The sequence below is a fragment of the Nannospalax galili genome, unplaced genomic scaffold (assembly GCF_000622305.1).
Source record: "Nannospalax galili isolate Female #2095 unplaced genomic scaffold, S.galili_v1.0 scaffold1231, whole genome shotgun sequence".
NCBI lineage: Eukaryota > Metazoa > Chordata > Mammalia > Rodentia > Spalacidae > Nannospalax > Nannospalax galili.
Window position 1 is genome coordinate 1,387,944 of NW_008329696.1, and position 19,226 is coordinate 1,407,169.

The 19,226-nt window shown below is 48.3% G+C and overlaps 1 protein-coding gene across 1 annotated transcript; it reads right to left on the reverse strand.

Moving 5' to 3' along the window:
• Nucleotides 1-5,714: 5,714 nt before the first annotated feature.
• Ccne1 (cyclin E1) lies at nt 5,715-17,690 on the reverse strand. Its single transcript, XM_008841526.2, has 12 exons — nt 17,489-17,690; nt 16,975-17,027; nt 16,807-16,894; nt 16,488-16,556; nt 12,975-13,123; nt 12,749-12,884; nt 8,289-8,435; nt 7,747-7,842; nt 7,360-7,494; nt 7,121-7,232; nt 6,871-7,028; nt 5,715-6,346 (listed from the first exon to the last, which is right to left on the reverse strand). Exons 2-12 carry the CDS (start codon nt 16,995-16,997, stop codon nt 6,224-6,226), a joined length of 1,236 nt encoding a protein of 411 aa, XP_008839748.1. The 5' UTR covers nt 16,998-17,027; nt 17,489-17,690; the 3' UTR covers nt 5,715-6,223.
• Between the last annotated feature and the right edge of the window lie 1,536 nt (nt 17,691-19,226).

Sequence of the window (19,226 nt, forward strand, 5' to 3'; positions counted from 1 at the left end):
TCTCAAGTGCTGGGACTAAAGGCGTGTGGCATGCCACTATGCCTGGCAGTAGCGGATATCTAATCAGCACCTGTGTTGTGCCAAGCCTCATGCTAGGTGAGGAAATGAACTGGCAGGTGATCTTTAAAATTTAAAAACAAAAAGAGTGGATGTGGATATGTTTGTCATTTAATCTTTTTGAGACAGGGTCTTACTGCCCAGGGCAGCCTTAACAATCATCTGCCTCAGCCGCCTGAATAGTTGGCATTGCAGAGGCCCATCTCTGAGCCTACATTCACATTTTAAACTACGTGGGCATGGTAATGTGGAATGAAAACAGCCCCATAGAAAAACAGCAAACATTTTCCTTCATTAATTCAGAATAACTCTAAATTCTGTTCCTAAGGCCAGGCATGGTGGCACACACCTTTAATTCTAGAACTCAGGAGGCAGAGACAGGTAGATCTTGGTGGGATTGAGGCCAGCCTGGTTTACATAGTGTGTTCCAGGCCAGCTGGGGCTATAGGGGGATCCTGTTGCAAAAAAAAAAAAAAAAACAAACCAACCAAACAACAACAAAAAGAATTCTGGGGCCAGGTAAAATATTTGAACACAAGCTAGGACTGTCACCTCTGGGGGATTGCCACTTTCTTTACATATATATTATTTTAATTTTATGTGTATATTGTCTACATGTAGGTAAGTGCACCCGGAAGACAGAAGAGGCTGTCGAATCCCATGGAACTGAAGTTATGGACAGTTGTTAGATGCCATGTGGATGCTGGGATTCAACCCCGGGTCTTCTGCAAGAACAACCAGTGTTCTTAACTGCTGAGCCATCTCTCCAGCCCCAGGACTGCCACTTTCTATACTTTCATGTTTGTAGCATTCTTATTTATTATAAATGACACACTTTACTTTGGTAATCAGAGTTAAAACCAATAAAGTCAAATAATAGAGATTCTATTTTTATATACTGAGGCTCTTTGAGACAGGGCTGTGCTTTGTAGCCAAGGCTGGCTTCAAACTGAAGATCCTTTTGCCTTAGCCTCTCAAGTGCTAGGATTACAGGCGTGTGCCACCACAACAGCTGAAAATAGCAAAAATAGGGGGGAGATGGCACTATAGTAGTCAGGAACAGATATGGGGAGGTGAAGAGTATACATTGGGGTGATTTGGGAATGGTGCAGGGGCATCAGTAGCAATGTCCGACTGCTGAGCCATGCCCCCAGCCCCTCACTGGTGGATCCCAGGCAAGCATTTTACTGCTGAGCCATGCCCCCAGCATTTTTTGCTAAGCATTAGCTATGCCTTGTTCCATTTCAGTTCAATAGGCTTAGTGTTTAATGTCATTCTCAGTACTCAGAACAGAGCAGAGGGCACTAAACCAGGAGAAGATAAGCATGGATCACTCCAAGAACTGGCAGAGCCAGGTCCCAGCTCAAGGTGACCGCTTCTAGAAACCAGTGGAAAGATTCTCTCAGTGGAGGCCAAAAATGGGATGTACTCACACGGGCAGCAAGATCCTAGCTGGCCTGGGCAGGCAGATGTGCAGGGCAGAAATCACTGTGGCTGAAGAGTCTGAAGAGTGGTGGGAGCAGTCACTCAAGCCCCTGGGCTGTTTAGAAATTAATGCTGGTCTATAATCCCAGTTCTCAGGAGGATGAAGCAGGAGGATTATGAGTTCAAGGCCAGCCTGGGCCACATAGTGATACTGATTCAAAAGGAATGAAGGAATGAAGAGAGGAAGGAAGGAGAGAAGAAAGGGAACTTAGTGCTAGGATGATGCACACCTGTAATCCCAGCTACTTGGGAGGCAAAGGCAGGAGGATCACAAATTCAAAGTCAGCCTGAGCAATTTAGCAAGACCCTGTTTCAGAATTTAAAAGGGGGAAGAGGAGTGGGGATATGGCTCCCTGAGTAAAGCACTTCATATGCAAACATGAGGATCAGAATTTGGACCCCCAGAACCCACATAAATCTAGTGTGGTAGTGAACATCTGTAACCCTGGTTCATACAGCGAAATGGCACACAGAGACTCCCTGAGAGCTCAGGGGCTGGCTAGCCTGGAAGATGCAGTGTGAGCAAGAGACCGGTCTCAAACCAGGGGGAAGACTAGGACTCATACCCAGGGCTGTCCTCTGATCACTGCTTTCTCTCTCTCTCTCTCTCTCTCTCTCTCTCTCTCTCTCTCTCTCTCTCTCTCTCTCCCCTCCCCCCGCTCTCTCGCTCTCTCGCTCTATCGCTCTCTCTCGATTAAAAATATTAAAAAGGGACTGGAGAGATGGCTCAGCAGTTAAAAGCACTGGCTGCTCTTGCAGAGGACCCAGGTTCAGTTACCAGCACCTACAGGGTGGCTAAAAACCATCTGTAACTTCAGTTTCAGGGAACTCAATACCCTCTTCTGAACTCTATCTGCATTGCATGACATGGGTGCCCTTATATACATGCAGGCGATATACACATAAAATAAAAATAATAAATATTAAAAAATAAAAATATTAAAAAGGAAGGTCTGGGAATGAGCCCTTATGTAACATTTGCAATGCCCTAAGAGCCAAATAAAATAAAATGAAATGGGGCCACCAGGATGGCTCAGCAGGTAAAGATGCATGCCAACATGCCTGAGGACCTGAGTTCAATTCCCTGAGACTCATATGGTGGAAGGAGAAAACCAACGCCTGCACCTTGTCCTCTGACCTCCACCTGCACACTGTAGCACACACAGGTAAGTAAGTACAATGAAGTATTAGAGGTGCCCAGTTTTAGATGCTCCTGCTGCCTTTCCTCTGTGGCCCCCACACACTGCAGTCCTTTCCCTACATTGCACAGAGCCATAACTCTGGGCTGCTTTCCTCTGCCTGCCTCCAGACTGGCTCTAAGCCTGTCTGTCAGTCACGCTGTTCCTCTTTACTGACCCCAGCTTCCTGCAGCCGGGACACCACACCCATGTTCATTTTGATGTGCAGTCTGTCACCTTTTCTGCCTCATCTTCCTCCACCCCACCCCATCTTGGAACTCAACAGCCACACCTAGCCTGGCAGGGTGGGGCACATGTGGAATGCCAGATGTGCTGAGCTGAGGCAGGAGGATTGCCAGTTTCAGGCCAGCCTGAATTACGAGGCAAGACAGTCTCAAAAGACAAAACCAAACCAAAGACAAAGTCTTGCTCCCTGGGGGCCACTCACTCCTGGGACTTATGTTTGCTCACCTGTCACTGGAGGCCTTCTCAGGCCTCATGTATAGCACTGGTGGTGCCTGGTACATACACAGTAGGTCCCATAAGAACGTACTACACACATCAAAGTAGGAAAAGCGAGTGTTAGACTTGAACCTCCTGGCCCAATCTGATATTACACTTCGCAATTGGCAGTGATTGTAAAAATGACTTAAAGGGAGTGTTTATTTAATAAAGGATAGTGTTGCCCTTCTCATCCAAGGCTCCTGGGAAATAGTACCTGGTAAGCTAGTGAAACTGAGCACATTAGAATCTTCTAGAGTTAAATTCGGAATTAGGACGAGGTAGGAAAAATCTATGCTCATTGAATACGAAATGCAATTGTCTGTCAGCGCAGGAACTGAGTGTCTGCAGCAAATTATATTTAAGACTCTATTGTCGCAGGCAGATTAGCTAATGCTCGGTTTTAAGTGTGGGCTTCTAATGCTGTTACTCCTGGTTAACTCTGCCTGGCAGGTAACCTTGTGGAACAAATGACTGCATTGCTTGAATAACATATTTGATCAAATAGGACAATTCTTTCAAAAATTGAGTTCTCTGTGGCAATTTGAGACCTGTAATCAGCAAATTAGATGATTACAGCACGGATAAAAATAGTCTTCTAACAATGTCCAAGGTATAAACGTGATTTGAATTTCAAAATGCTGAACATGTGGTAGGAAAATGCACAGTTGGGTAAATACGACGAGACATTATCAGGTTTGATTTCCCTTCCATCCGTGCTGAGATATAGCCTCATTTTGCCTGAATATTCTCCGATCTCATTTGTGTCTGAGTTGGGGATAGATGTGGATCAGGCACTGTGCTCTGGGTCTTAAGGGGATTCCAGTGTTCCCTGTCTGCCTCAGGAACACAATTCCTAGGACCTCACCATTATTCATTTACCCACTCGGTGTGAAATGATGTCTGTGGAATGGTAAGCCACCCAAGGGCCACACAGGGAAGACGGCTCTGGAAAATTTCCCATGTCTACCACCTAAGGATCAGTGCTTTCAGAACAGTGGCAAAGAAACGATACCGGTAAGGTCCAGAGAATAAATGTGAGCTGGGGAGAAAAGGATGTATGATGTGCCTGGCCTCAATCCAGTCAAGACTTGAGGTTGCCTATAGGCTGCTGTGTCCCCATCTCAAAGGTAAGATGTGTGAAAGCCCCCACTGTCTCTGCTGACCATTCTCCCGGCCATTTCATCTCAGAGCCTCTTCTGATTATCATCTGGCTTCAGCTAGTGTTAGCATCACAGAAAGGATGCAGCAAACAGCACCGCAAAGCCAGGCCATGAAAGGCCAAGTCAACCACCAGCCTGGTGTACATCGAGTTCTAGGCCAGCTGGGGCTACAGGGAGACCCTGTCTCAAAAAGACTAAAAAAATTAAAAAAGCTGAGAAGGGTGGTGAGTTTGAGGCCAACCTGAGCTACAGTGAGACCCTGTATCAAACAAAACATAACTTGTTTCTTTGAGTTATGTTCTCCTTCCATAGCCCAGGCTGCCCTTGAATTCTTTCCTGCCTCAACCCTGAGTGCAGGTACAAGTGTGACCCACCAAGCCTCACAGTCACTGCTTTCTAATTCAAGAGCATCTCTGCCTGGGATTTGGAAATAACTAGGCAGGGATGCTATTGTTCTATCTAGATACCACTCTGTAGATTTCTGATGCACTTACTAGGGAAACTACTAAACTTACCAGAACTACAAAAGCAACCTCAAAAAAATAGAGTACCACCAACTTTGTAAAAATAATACAGATCTCAAATGCTTTCTACTTTAGAGTTCTGACAACTTTAAGATGAAATAAGTTGTTCTTTCACCTTCCTTTGTGTGTACAAACCCTGTTAAAATGACGTATTAAGAAAATGACCAGCAAAAGGTGATGGAAACTATCCATTAGATCTGTAAGTGGACAGTGACCCTGTGACCAGTTTGATGATAACACTACCATCCTGGCTTCTGTCTCATTAACTGTCCCATCTGCCCCTTTCCCTTTCTATCCTTTGAGAATGGGTCTTTCAAAGAGGCCAGGGCAACCTAGCACTCTCAAACCTCCCACCTCAGATGCCAAATGCTGGAACTGCAGGTGTGTGCTAAGGTGCCTAGTTTCTTCTTAGAAGCAGTTTCAGGCTACTATGTTAAACTTTTCAAACAAAGGCTCTTCTTTAGATTTGGGTAAGGGTGAATATGAGTTACAGGTTTTTAATGACCTTTAAATAGGCTAGGGAGGAAATGATACTACTAAAACCTCCTGGGTGTGGAAGTGGCTTCACAACTGTGGTAAATGATGGTTGATTCCGGCATGAAGAGCCACCTGTGTGGGGCATTATGGCAGAGTCTGGTGGAAGGCTGGGCTATGTAGGAAGCTCAAGGCCAACCCCAGTTGCATAGCAAGACCCTGTCTCAAAAATACAAATTCCAAGAAATGAAGAGAACTTGATTTGGCCACACTGAAAGGTGACTCCCAGTTTACATTAGCAGACAAAGTTTCAAAGATAGTATTATCTTTATTAAAAATGGAGACATAGCAGCACTTACAAAACACGAGTTCATGGAAGGCAGGGCACGCTGTCAGCTGACAGTGGGAAGGGCAGGCCCTGGCCCGCTGGCTGTGGGCTCTGCATTCCATGCTTGCTCACAACCCCCTCCCACATAACAGAACAGCAACCCAGAACACCCGAGCAGAGGCCAGCAGCGACTGTAGCCTCTGTAACTTCAAGCTTTTGTCATGTGTGTGAAGAGTCAATGGATCAAGTAGCACCCTCCTTAGCAGCGTCTGAGCACTCGGTGGTGTTCTGGAGGTGGCTGGTGTACTTGACCCTCTTGTTAAAACACCTAGCATTTAATGAAAGCACTTCTGTCCAAGGCTATCTGTAGGCCAGCTGCAGGAGAGACGCACCCTCCCAAGGAGCACCTGCAGGAGCTCCCACACCCCTCCTAGGCAGCATCCCTCCTAGGTAGCTCGAGAGCTCGGGGTAGTGCTCCTGCACCACTGTCTTTGGAGGTGAGGGTAGGCATGGTCAGTCTGTCTCCTGCTCACTGTTTTGCTTCTGACTGCTGTGCGGGGGGGTGAGGACCCCACTGGGGGGAGGAGAAATCCTGTTTTGTTCAGACAATATGGCTTTCTTCGCTTGGGCTTTGTCCTATGGACAAGAATAAGAGAAAAAGCTGTTGAAGTTTTTTTCTTTTTTTAATGGAGAGAAAAATAGCAAAGACAAAGTTAGGCCCAGGGGCACATGCTTGTGAACCTACTCCTTAGGATCTGAGGCAGGGGGCTTTCAAGTTCTAGGTCAGCCTGGGCTATATATTAAGACTGTGTCTCAACAAACAAAGCAACGAAAACTCCGTCTGTGGTCTACAGACACCCGAGACCATGGTCTATGGACCAGAAAGGTTCTTCAAGGAATTAGAACTGGATTAGCTGGGCGTGGTGACATACACCTTTGATCCCAGCACTTGGGAGGCAGATCTCTTGAGTTCCAGGCCAGCCCGGTCTACATAGTGAGTTCCAGGCCAGCTGCAGCTACAGGGAGACTGTCTCAAAATAAAAAATGGGAACTGGGTTTTCCCAGGTTTTCTGGGGCCTGCCCAAAGGAGGATAAGCAGGCCATTTAAGCAGTGCTGTTTAAGCACTTGTGGGTCTGAGGGAAGCAAGGGCATTACTGACCAGCAAATCCAAGCTGTTGGTGTGGGTCTGGATGTTGTGAGAGTCTTCAATAGCAACTCCCCTGAAGTGCTTGAGCTTGGAACTTCCTGTCTCCCGTATGACCATGGCAAATGGAACCATCCACTTGACACACTTCTCTATGTCACACCACTGATACCCTGAGGGCAAAAAGACAGGGTCAGTCTGGAGCTGACAGCTGCATTGTAGGTGTAAAACACCTGACTGTGAGCTCCCAGGAAAGCCAACATACCTGAAACCTTTTGCATCAATTCAGATGACGAGAAATGATACAAGGCAGAAGCAGCCAGTACACCATATGGAAATTCTAAGCAGCCAACATCCAGGACGCAGAGATCTAGAAGCTAGGGGAAGACAGGAATGCTAAGACAGATACCACACACTACACTGCTGGAAGCCCCCCAGGGGAGCTGTGGGGTGGAGCCCTGGAGCATCCCAGTGAGCAGCAGGGTGACCCTCTAGCCTGCCTACCTCTGCAATCTGCACGAAGACTTGCTGTGGGTACTGCGGCATCAGCACTTCACTCGTGTCATTGACATATGCAACTTGCACGTAAACGTTCAGCCAGGATACGATGGTCAGAGGGCTTAAACGCCACTTAAGGGCCTGAAGGAAAAGAAAAGACACGGTACTTGTAAAAAGCCTGAGAGGCAGCCATGTTCCCTGCGACTGCAGACTAGCTGGAGAAGGCCCACCAGGCCCACCCGAACTTCACAGGAGAAAGGCATCAGCTATGCACTTCATGTCACAGGCCTGTCACCCAGGCACTCAGGAGGCTGAGGCAGGCAAATCATGAGTGCAAAGCCAGTCTGAGCTACACAGTGAGATCCAGTCTCAAAAGATTAACTTGTAACATGCCTTCATAATCATTAATTCCATGGTAAGAATTTCATCTCCTGAGCAAGCGCCATCCGTCACATAAGCAAACTGGTGCAACTTTGGAGGGTAGATTTCCTGAAAGGAGATAAAAGATGCTGTTAGCAAGCAGATGATCCACAACAGCACCAGATTATAACTCACATCCAAAATGACTCTTTCTAGCACACAGATATGGAAAGGCTCGACACAGGTCCACTCCAGCAATCCAAACCTGTCACAAACTCATGATCCTCCTGCTTCAGCAACCTGAGTGCTGGGATTACAGGCGGGAACCACCACACCACACCACACCAAAATTTCAATCTTTTCAGCTCAAAGTTCAATTTTGCTTAACGTGACTGTGTTAAATCTAAATAATCTATAAACTTCTCAGTCAGTTCCCAGTGTCTTTTTTCCTTCCCGTGTGTCTTAACTTTAGAAGCCCTTTTGTTAGGAAAACTCAGGATACAGCTGGCCTCTTCCCCTAGTATCAGTCAAACTTAAAATAGTGTGCATTATATAAATACTCGAAAATTGTTCACCTCAAGTTTGGCGGCAATAAATAAGGCTGAAATCCCAATAAGCTGTAAAAGGGTTTTGATGACATTCTCTTGTGATGCCATGTACCGATCAAAGAAATCCTGGGCCAGGTAGAACGTCTCCCTGTGAAGTTTATAGACTTCACACACCTGCAAGAGTGTTTAGTATTTTAGAAGTTACTTGAAAAAAACAGCAAAATCAAACCTGTTCTGGGTTTTAATGAAAGGTATAAAAGGATGTCCCTAAGCAACACATAGTGAGACTTCAGACAGGAGCCTAAGTGTTCTGTGATCTATCCAACAAGCAAGAGCAAACGTCCACAGGACAGGGAAGACAGGCTCGTAGTCCCATCCAAGCAGCATTTTCATAAAAAAACCACCTCTTCCCCCCACAAAAAAGTCCATGAATTTTCCCCTAAAAATGCAGCTCCTTAAATATTAATGTGTACTACATGTATGCCTGGTGCCCTGAAGAGGCCAGAAGAGGGCATTGGATCCCCTGGAGCTGCAGTACAGATCGCTCGGCAGTTGTTAGCCATCAGTGGGTCCTGGGAACTCAACGCAGGCTCTGCAAGTGCTCTTAACTGCTAAACCATCCCTTCAGCCCCCTTCGGCTCTCGTTTACAAGTTTCATTATCCCTCAAGGAAAGAGCCAACATATTTGTTTATAACTGAGCAATATCAATTAAGTTTACCTTTAATTTTTATTTCTTTTTGTAGTGCTAGGAATGGAGGTTAGGGTCTTATGCATGCTAGGCAAGTGGTCTGCCACTGAAGCTAAACTCCCAGTAGGTTTAAAGGAATACACACTATGACATGCCCCTAAAACTCTAAATACAGCAAGCAAAAATATTGTTAAGAAGCACTGAAAAATCAAAGAACAAGGTTGTAGTTTAGGCTCTAGCAGACAAAACCATGTATTTCATGGTTTTGGACAGGACAAAGACTTGCCCTGCTACCTCCTGGGACTTCTAGAGGACCTAATAAAATGTGGACACAATGGGGTTGAAAGGACTAAGAAAATACTGGTCATCATTCACTGCTGTCTGATGTCTGAGTGTGAAACTGCAACACCTCAGCCAGTCCTAAGTCTCAGGTCAGCAGGTAGAAACAGAGGCCAAGGGCTAATGCCCACAAGCCTGCTAGAAAGTTCCACAAACCACCACTGGCTCCTTCTAAGTCTAGCTTAAGCCATATATAGCTATTTCTAAAACAGTCTTCCATAGTACAATGGCACCAATCACCTAGAACCTCTCAGTCAAGCTCTTTAGGAGTTGGCACCTAGGAGATTAAGATGGAAAAATTTGAGGAATTACAAAATGTTGCAAAGGCCGCAGAAGGGCAGTGTGATGAGGTAGGTCGGTGGTGGGCAGCTCCAGTGCCTAAGCTTCAAAAGGAGAACAGGAATATGGGTGACTTAGGGATCAATGAGGAAACAAGAACAAAAACTTCATACACCCCTCCCCCCACCCACACAGGGTTTTCAGAATGTAGCCCAGACTGGCCAAGAACTCAAGATATTCTGTCTCCGCATCTTCTGAGTGCTGGGATTACAGGCTTGTGCCACGATGCCTGGCGTATACCCCACTTCACCAGTGCAACTCTGCACTCAAAGCACTACTAGAAAACACTAGAGATAAGAAACCAGATTCTGGGGCTGGAAAGACGGCTCAATGGTTAAGAGTGCTTCCTGGTGTTCCAGGACCCAAGTTTGGTTCCTAGCACCCATACTGGGCAACTCACAGCCCCCTGTAACTCTAGCTACAGGGGATCCAACACCCTCCTCTGGTCTCTGCAGGAAACCTATACATAACTGGCATACACAAGATACATAAAAATAAATCTTTGGGCTAGAAAGATGGCTCAGAGGTTAAGAACACTGTTCTTGCAGAAGACCCAGGTTCAAATCCCAGCACCCATATGACAGCTAACAACTGTCCATAACTCCAGTTCCAGGGGATCTGACAGCCTCTTCTGTCCTCTGCAGGCACTGCATGACACGGGTGCACTAACCTACATGTAGGCAATAAATACACACATACACATATGATAAAAATAATAAATAAAATCTTTAAAAAATCTTTAAAACAAGAAAAGAAAGGACTTGTGGTACACACCTATAATCCCAGCACTTGGACCAGAAGTTCAAGTTTACCCTTGGTTAAATTACAAGTTTGAGGCCAATCTGGACTACATGAGACTCTGTCTAAAACAAAACAAACTCAAAGTTAAGTAACTTGATTGACACAGGCCTCTGGATGAATGATGTCAGCATTGGTACTACTGGGAGCACATGATTCTTCCACTTCTCAGAAGGAAACCTCATTTCTTGCCCTTCCATTTTTAGAGTACCTGGAAGACCTCTCTGAATTCAGGTACTGTAAGTCACTCAAAGATCACCCTAGACGGGGCTGGAGAGATGGCTCAGAGGTTAAGAGCACTGACTGCTCTTGCAGAGGACCCGGGTTCGATTCCCAGCACCCACATGGCAGCTATGAACTGTCCTTAACTCCGGTTCCAGGGGATTCTGAAGCCCTCTTCTGACTTCTGTGGCAATGCACGACATGGGTGCACTCACATACATGCAGACAATACACTCATACACATAAAATAAAAATAAAATATTTTTAAAAAAAAGATCATCCTAGAAAGAAGTGCACTGCCAATAAAATTTCCCTTTATGGGGAATGGGAAGCAAACCTAAAAATCTTATGAGTGTGAGGCAAGCAGTCTACCACTGAGCTACAGGCCCAGCCCTTAACATTTCACTTTTTAGAAGTCCAACGTGCTATCTGTTGTGCAACGAAGCCACCTAACATTTACTTTAAAAAATATTTATTTTATTTATTATTTTTATTTTATGTGTATGAGTGTTATGCCTGCATATAGGTAAGTGTACCCCTGTCGTGCAAATGCCCACGAAGGACAGAAAAGGCTGTCAGATCCCCTGGAACTGGAGTTACAGACATTTGAACCCGGGTCCTCTGCAAGAACAGTCAAGTGTTCTTAATCGCTAAGCCATCTCTCCAGCCCAACATTTCACTTTTTAAAAAATCTTATTTATTTTTATTTATGTGTAGATGTGAATGCCTGGTTGTCTGTAAGAACACGTTGTATGCAATGCCGAGGAGGCCAGAAGAGGGAGTCAGATACTCTGGAGTTGGAGTTACAGGAGTTGTGATCTGTCCCATGTAGGTGCTGGGAATTCAACATATGTGTTCTGCAAGAGTAGCAAGAACTCAACCACTGAGCCATCTCTCTTGCCCCCAACTTTTTTTGTTTGTTTTTGACACAGGGTTTCCTTGTAGTCCCAGCTGACCTGGATCTCGGAGAGATCCAGCTGCCTCTGTCTCCTAAGTGCTGGGATTAAAGGTTTGTACCACCATTTCACCTTTTTTTTTTTTCTTTTTGAGTCAGGGTCTCCCTGTAGCCCCAGCTGGCCCCGAACTTGCTATGTAGATCAGACTGGCCTCGAACTCACAGAGATCCACCTACCTCTGCCTCCCAGTGCTGGGGTTAAAGGCATGCGCCACCACACCCAGCCTCCATTTCACTTTTTGTTTACTGCTGTAGAGAAGCAGGGAGTGACATCCTAAGATTAGAGAAAGATAGTCTGAGAGCTCATTCTGTGAAGAGAATGGACCCCAGGAACTTAAAAATGTACCCTGTGAGCTGACTGCTGAACACAACCTGTTCATGTATGCTTATAGCTAATGGCAGTGACTTACACAGCTGGGCTCTGCATTCCAGTAGAAATGTCTAAAGCAATTTAACGCAGGGCTCAATTATCAATATTTACAATTTATTGGAAAGAACAGCCTTTGCAACTATTTATACGTTGTTGGAAAATTAGATGCCAACTTTCAAATATCTAAGAGATAGTGATTTTAGAAATTCTTCTAAGAATGTAGGAAAGGGGCTAGAGAGATGGCTCAGCGATTAAGAGCACTGACTGCTCTTGCAGAGGACCTGGGTTCGATTCCCAGCACCCACATGGTGGCTATGAACCGTTCTTAACTCCAGTTCCAGGGGACTCCAATGCCCTCTTCTGACCTCTGCGGCATTGCACAACATGGGTACACTCACATACATGTAGGCAATATACTCATACACATAAAATAAAATAATAAAATAGTTTAAAAAAATGCAGGAAAAAGCCAGGCACAGTGATACACGCCTTTAATTCCAGTACTTGGGAGGCAGAGGCAGGCAGATCTCTGTGAGTTCAAGGCCAGCTTGGTTTACATAATGAGTTCCAAGCCAGCTGGGGCTACAGGGGGATCCTATCTCAAAAAGACCAAAATAAATAAACAAATAAACAAATAAGAAAAAGAAGAAAGATCACCACAGTACCATGGTATATACACCAGGCAGCTTGGGAGACCCAGAATGAGCTGATGGAGTCAGCACATGAAGAGCACACACCTAGAGACCTGCCACCCAGAGGGGCTGAGACAGCTCACCTCCATCAGCCAATCCAGGAGAACTGCTCTCATCCTCGCCTGCAGGAGAGGGTGGCGCTGCAGAAAGTGCTCATCTCTTAAGTAAGTGTTGTCCTTGCTTAACATGATCCTCCACACCTCATCTCGATTTGCCCAGCTATAGAAAAACACACAACCCCCACCATGGGTGTCAGTATGTACTCACACTGATGTGGACCCAGAGGCATGTAACAAAACCAACACCTACTTTAAGACAGGCAGCGGGGAGGCTCTGGATGGTCTGCATTTCCGAGGCTCAAATTTAGTCTTGGGGTACCCAACCTCAGGGCCCTCTTCTTTGTCAGGGGTGGGGATGAAAGAGCAGGGGTCCATGGATGCTGACTTATCATCCCAAGACTGTCAATGAAACACATTGCAAGGTGTTGGATGGAAACCAGTGACTTGTACGTTCACCAATATGGATGAGCCAGGCCCAGGCACTCTGGCCTTGGATAAGATGGGAATGGCAGGAACACACAAAGCCACAGCCATGACTGGGAACTTCCATGTCACCTGTGAGTAAAGTAGGAGTCTGCACAGCAGAGATCCCTAAAAACACTAGGAAATCTGTGGTGTTTTGTCCTCTCCATCACCATCTAACTAGGTGCTTGGGAGGACAACTGTACACAGAGGAGCCAGGTGAAATCCAGAGTTTACAAGACATGTTATTGACCATACACACCCACCAAGGGGTACCACCTTTGGTTTTCCCTGACTCCAAACAAGACAAAATGAACCGCTACCTAGTTTAAACCAAATAAGCTGTGGTCACAAGTTGTACCATATGTCTGTGGAGACAGAACCTAGACATTGCTAAAGACCTTTGGATCCAAGAACTTTACAGAACATAACTCAACCATCAGATAAATGAACAATCCATCATTTAAAACCAAAGCAACAGGCTTTCCTTTTGAAGACTTCGGATTGACTTTTGGTTGATTTTTAATATTCAGAAAAGACTAAGGCCATTTTCAGTAATTTCTTTGTAAGTTATAATTTCTCATCCTAATATAAAAAGTCCATATTTTGATCTCTAAAGTTATCAAATAGAGGCCAAGGACATTAGGCAAGTAATGATTCCACTAGCATAGAAGCCCTGAGTCTGAGACCTGTGTCACTTCATTCATTCAAACTCATGATCCTCCTGCCTGAGTCTCCCAAACACTCAGATTACAGGAGTGCATTGCCAAGCCTGGCACCACTGGTTTTTATTATTATTTCAGACCAAGAGTCCATTAATGTGGACTAGAGAACAAAACAAGACAACGGGGACGTCTACAGCTCCCCCAGCACCTCAGCCACCTTCGGAGGAAGCCCAGATGCTCCACGAAGTAGAAGAGCAGAGCTGGATTAACGTGCCTCACCACTCAGTGTACAAAGAATCGGGCATGCAAATTATCCACAACAGCTCCTGCCAAGAGCTGTGCCAGAAAGGCAGCTTCCTTTCAGTTCCAACATTTTCGTGCTCAGTAGCATCGCCTTGCCTCAAAAGCTTCATGTTAACCACTGCCTGAAGTTGCTCTTCATTCAAGAATGAGTTCTCCTTCAAAAAGTACAAGCTAGGTGGCACCCACTACGGCCAGATGGCTGGCATATCTAGAAACAGCCCTTTAGGGATTAACTGTTAGCAGTTTCCAACCTGCAGTTCATAGACAAATTGGGTGAGCCACAGCAGACAAATGGGTTCCAAAGTTGGCCTTTTTATGGGAGGCAGTGGATAAGGCAGTTGGACATCTATCAAATTTCACAGGACGCAAGATCAGCCTGACTTTGGAAGAAATGGAGTAACAGAAAAATTAAAGAAAATGGACCTGTGAAATAGATTTTACACAATAGATTTTATGCATCTTTCTCATTTAGAATAACCCAGGTGGTACACACCTCTAACCCCAGCTCTCCAGAAATTGGGAGGCTGAGGCAGGGGGATCATAAGTTCAAGGTCAGCCTGGGCTATACAAGGAGACCCTGTTTCAAAACCAGGAAAAACTCCAGGTGTGATGGTACACACCTTTAGTCCCAGTACTATGGAGGCAAAGGCAGGTGGATGTCTACATAGCAAGTTCCAGGCCAGCTGGGGCTACAGGGAGACCCTATCTCAAAAACGCAAACAAACAAGAAACAACCAAAAGTAGCCTAAGAATCACAAATCTCTGTGGTCTTGATGAATTCAGTATGACAGATCTCATTGGCTCAAAGTTACACTAGATAGAACTCAAACACCTCCAGAGAAAAAAATTCTATGCAGTTAGGCACAAAAGCTGTTACACCCCAAATTCTAGCCTCATGCTTCACAGAGAAAGAAAACCACTCCATAAACGGTGATTTGTCATTAATCTCTGGACAATCATGAAAATGCCTTCTGGTGGGAAATGTTGTGACAGTCACAACTGGGCTCTTGCCACTGCCCATTCCTGTACTGCAGACACCACGGCCACAGTCCAGATGTGGAGCCAGTCCTGTCCCAGGCACTCAGCACTGCTGTGGTTATTCCTCAGGGCAGAAGTGAGCCTCAATTTCCAAGTGAATGGCTCTGCTGCATTTCCACTGGGAAGTTTCTGTTGAAAACACAGCTGGCAACATGAACACTCTTGAATCCTACAAAGCAGGGATTCATCTTATAATACACAATCAACTTGCTTCATCTGAGGGTTCCTTCTTTAAGTAAAGAAATGGGTGAAAAAGGAATGTGGATGTGTTCTTACTTCCTTTCCTGTGGGGAAGTACTTCTCCTAACAGGGAAATCAACCCCCTTTTCTCAGTGTCAAGTGGGTGCTCCCAGAAATGCAGACTACTGACTGGGCTGGGGTGTCAGGTGGCAGCATTGCAAACCATGTGGACCATGGAAGTCCTTCACTCTTCCAGATCAGCTGCCCCTCCTCTGTTCTACAGTCACTTTCTGTCCACGGTTAACCTCACTGGGACAGAGATGAGGTCAACTGAATACCATTCCTGCTCGGCTTTATCTGTGATGGAGGCCGAAGGTCTCACCAGCCAGTTTGGAGATAGGCCACTTTGCCCAACGGAGCCATAACTACAGTCTCCAGCCATTTCTGGAGGCAAGGAGATAATACAAGCTCTCTCTGCAAGGAGCTTCTGATAGCATGCTACCAAGCTGCATGTCAAAGATCTGGCAGGCACTCGCTAGGAGGGATGGCAAGATGGAGCAGTCAGGGAAAAACTGCTTCAGACACACACCATGACAGACCCTTGCTGAGGCCAGGTACATCCTGGACAACAGTGATCAATACAGTTCACTGATGGCTGGGTAGAACATTCTGGGTCACGAAGGAAAAACTCTGAATGAAACCTGACCTAAAGGGATGGAAAAAAGTCCTTAGAGGCTACAACATGTCACAAATCTGGATGAAGGAGAAGTGGTTGGAGTCCTATCCCCTAAGTCTTTAGCCATTGGCAACAGCGTTGCAAGTCCAGCTCTACCATGGGCTTGCAAAGGACTGTGGTATTGCCTTCTCTGAGTTAGTTTCCTCCAGTGCCAGTTCTGGTTCTTCTGGGTGTCAGCACCTGTAACCTCAGGGGTGCTGGTCAGAAACACAAATCCTTCCCAAATTCCAAGGCCCAGCAGAGGCCAAGCCACACTGAGAGCCATCCAGCTCCGCCATGTGGCCTGTAGGGCTGGTCTGAAAACTTAAAAAGCATGGGGTCTCCAGCAAGAAAGCAAGCCCAGGTGGAGACACAAGGCCCAGTGGGCCTGCAGACCTACCTGACTGCCATCCTGGTCTCTCGCAGTCCTGTCAATCTTGGCAATTTCTTCATCTGGATCTTGCAGAAACTAACATTAAAACAATAATAATAAATAAAATCCCAATCCACCAAGGAAACACACAGAATAGCCCAAAGACAAAAAAAGGGGGGGGGGAGACTTGGTTAGGCTCTCAGTGCCATTCAGCTAAAGGGACCTCCCCTCCTCAACTAATTCTCCTCATTCATGGGTGATCAGATCTAAATCTGGTACCCAGGTGAGATGGAATGGGGGGGGGGTTTCCCTCCCCAACCTGTATCCTTTGTAGTCAGTCACTCACCACGGCCACATTTGCCTTCCTCTTCCTGGAGCGGGCCGAGAAGTCGGTGCCACCTTCTTCTTTCATGCTGCCCCGGTCCTTCCCATCTCTGAAGAGACGTGGTGTCAGAGGTGCTGCTCCCCCAAATCTCAGCCGCCCCTCCCCCACCGCAGCAGCCTGGCCACTCACCTCTCCTTCCTTTCCCTTGGCATGGTGCAGAGCTTGGGGCTCCCACCTCAGGCCTGGGCGGGGGGACACGAAGCGGATAATGGGGGTGAGCACCGGACACGGAGAGGACCCGGGCCCGCCCGGCTGTCCACCCCGCACCCCTCCCCCCTCCCGCGCGGGCGGCGGCGGGAGCCTCCCGGGCCGGCCTGGAAAATGGCCGATGGGCCCGGGTGGCCTGTCACCCACGGCGACGCCCGCAGCCGGTGATCCCGGGTCCGAGCTTCAGGTGGGGGTGCAGGCCCAGGTCGAGGGGGACCCCCCCAAAGATCGCCGCTCTGGGGGCCCAGGGCTGCCTCAGTGTCCCTTCCCACACCTCCCTGGGACCCATCGCCCTCAGACACCCCGGACGGGGCGACCCACGCGGACGCCTCGTGGAGGGGGGGGGCAGCACCCCGACCTCGCCCCACCCCCACTCCCACCCGGTCCAGTCCGGTCCGGTCGGGTCCCGGAGCTCCACGGACGCCGCAGCCCGTACCCGAAGTCGTGTCGGCCGTAGGCAGGCGCGCACGAGCGGGACAGGAGGCCGGCGGCGGGCGGGAAGCGGGAGGCGGGAGGCGGCGGCCGAGCGCGCGGCGCTGGCGGGATCCGCGCCTGCCCCCTACACCGCGCTGGCGGCCGAGCCGGCTGCTCCTGCGCCCGGCTTCGAGCGGGACATTTAAAAATCCCAGCGCGCGGCACCGGCCCCGGCCCGCCCTCGAGCCCCGCCCCGTGGGCTCGGAGCCCCTCAGCGGCTGCCTCAGGCCTCCGGCCCGCCCCGCCACCGCCCTCAGCACCGCCCCGCAGTGGAGCCGGCCAGCGAGGCTCTCAGGCCTCCGGGGCGGGGCCTGGGGTGGGCGTGGTCTTGGATGGGCGTGATCTCCAGAAACGAGGCGGGGCCAAGTGACAGGGCCTGCGCGCCGGAGAGGCGGGGCGCGGACGTGGTAGGCGTGACCTGGGCCTGCGCGGGGCAGGACGCGGGAGAGCCAGTCGGCGCGCGCGCGCTTGGCTGGGGGTGGGGTTGGCGGACGCGGGAGAAGCTGGAGCGATTCCGAGGCACTGCGAGAAGCCGCGTGGGGGGCGCGGGTGGGCTGTCAGCATTCCAGAGCCCGAGGATTCACCGCTCGGCCTGGCGGGAGAGATGCGCGGGGAGTAGCGGGTGCAAAGGACCCACTGTCAGCCTGCCTCCCGCGCGCGCGCGCGCGTACTGTCCCTCCGGGTGCGTCCTCCCCTCCCCGAGACGCTGGGTTCCGGGCCCGAGTCCGGGGCGTGGATGTCCCCAAGGTCACAGCGCGTGGCGCCTGGGACAGTAACCAGGCTTAAGGGTGCTGGGTGTGGGGCCTCCTTAGGCGCAGGTCCTTTGATCTGTCAAAGCAGTCGTTTATTCATTCATTGACTACCTAGCGCCTTCCTGGTTCCTCTAGTACACAATGCTCTGCCTCCGCAGATCCCTCTAGAGCACTGGGCCTTCCTGACCCTCAGGTCCCCATGCGGTCCCAGCCAAATGTTTCTCATCACAGAGCTCCACGTGAAATGACCCTCATTCCCTCAGGCCTGAACTTCAGTCTTCTGCCTTGGCTGTCCAGCACCCTGCCTGTGCCCTTTTTCACCTCAGGGCCTTGAGGTCTTCAGTGAACGCTTCCTCTGCATGTTGCCTCTCCCAGGGCCTCCTCTCCACGTCATTACCTTGCTTCCCCTCGGTCTCCCTGTCCCACCTCCTTCATCTTGTTCAGCTATATCCCTCAGTCTGAGCATGGTGCCTGGATGGGGGGATACTGCCATCATGTTTGTGAATGCTATTGAAAGCCATGCTGACCCTAGATCTATGGAACAGACAGGGTAGTGAGAGAGACATATGCTGAACAATGGTCACAGGCCTGGGCAGACCTTCTTTACCCAACTTCTGGAAGTGTACAAGGCAGGGCTTTGAACTCCCGCAGGGTCTCTCCTCACAATAAACCTGTCTCCTCTCCTTCAGGGACTGTCTTCTTGAAGTCAGAGCAGCATGTGCCATTCCTACAGGTCCTGACTACTAGCACATTTGTGATGTCCCAGGCTACTGACTCTGAATGTCACATGTAAACTGAGCCAAAGACCCCACACTTCCAACCCTGTACATTCTCTCCAGTGGTGACCACAGCAGATGCTAAACCTCAAACTCAGCTTGGGTTAAGATCTTTAATCCTAATATGTTGAACCATGAACCCCCTGGTTCACAGATCACATCTACCTCCTAT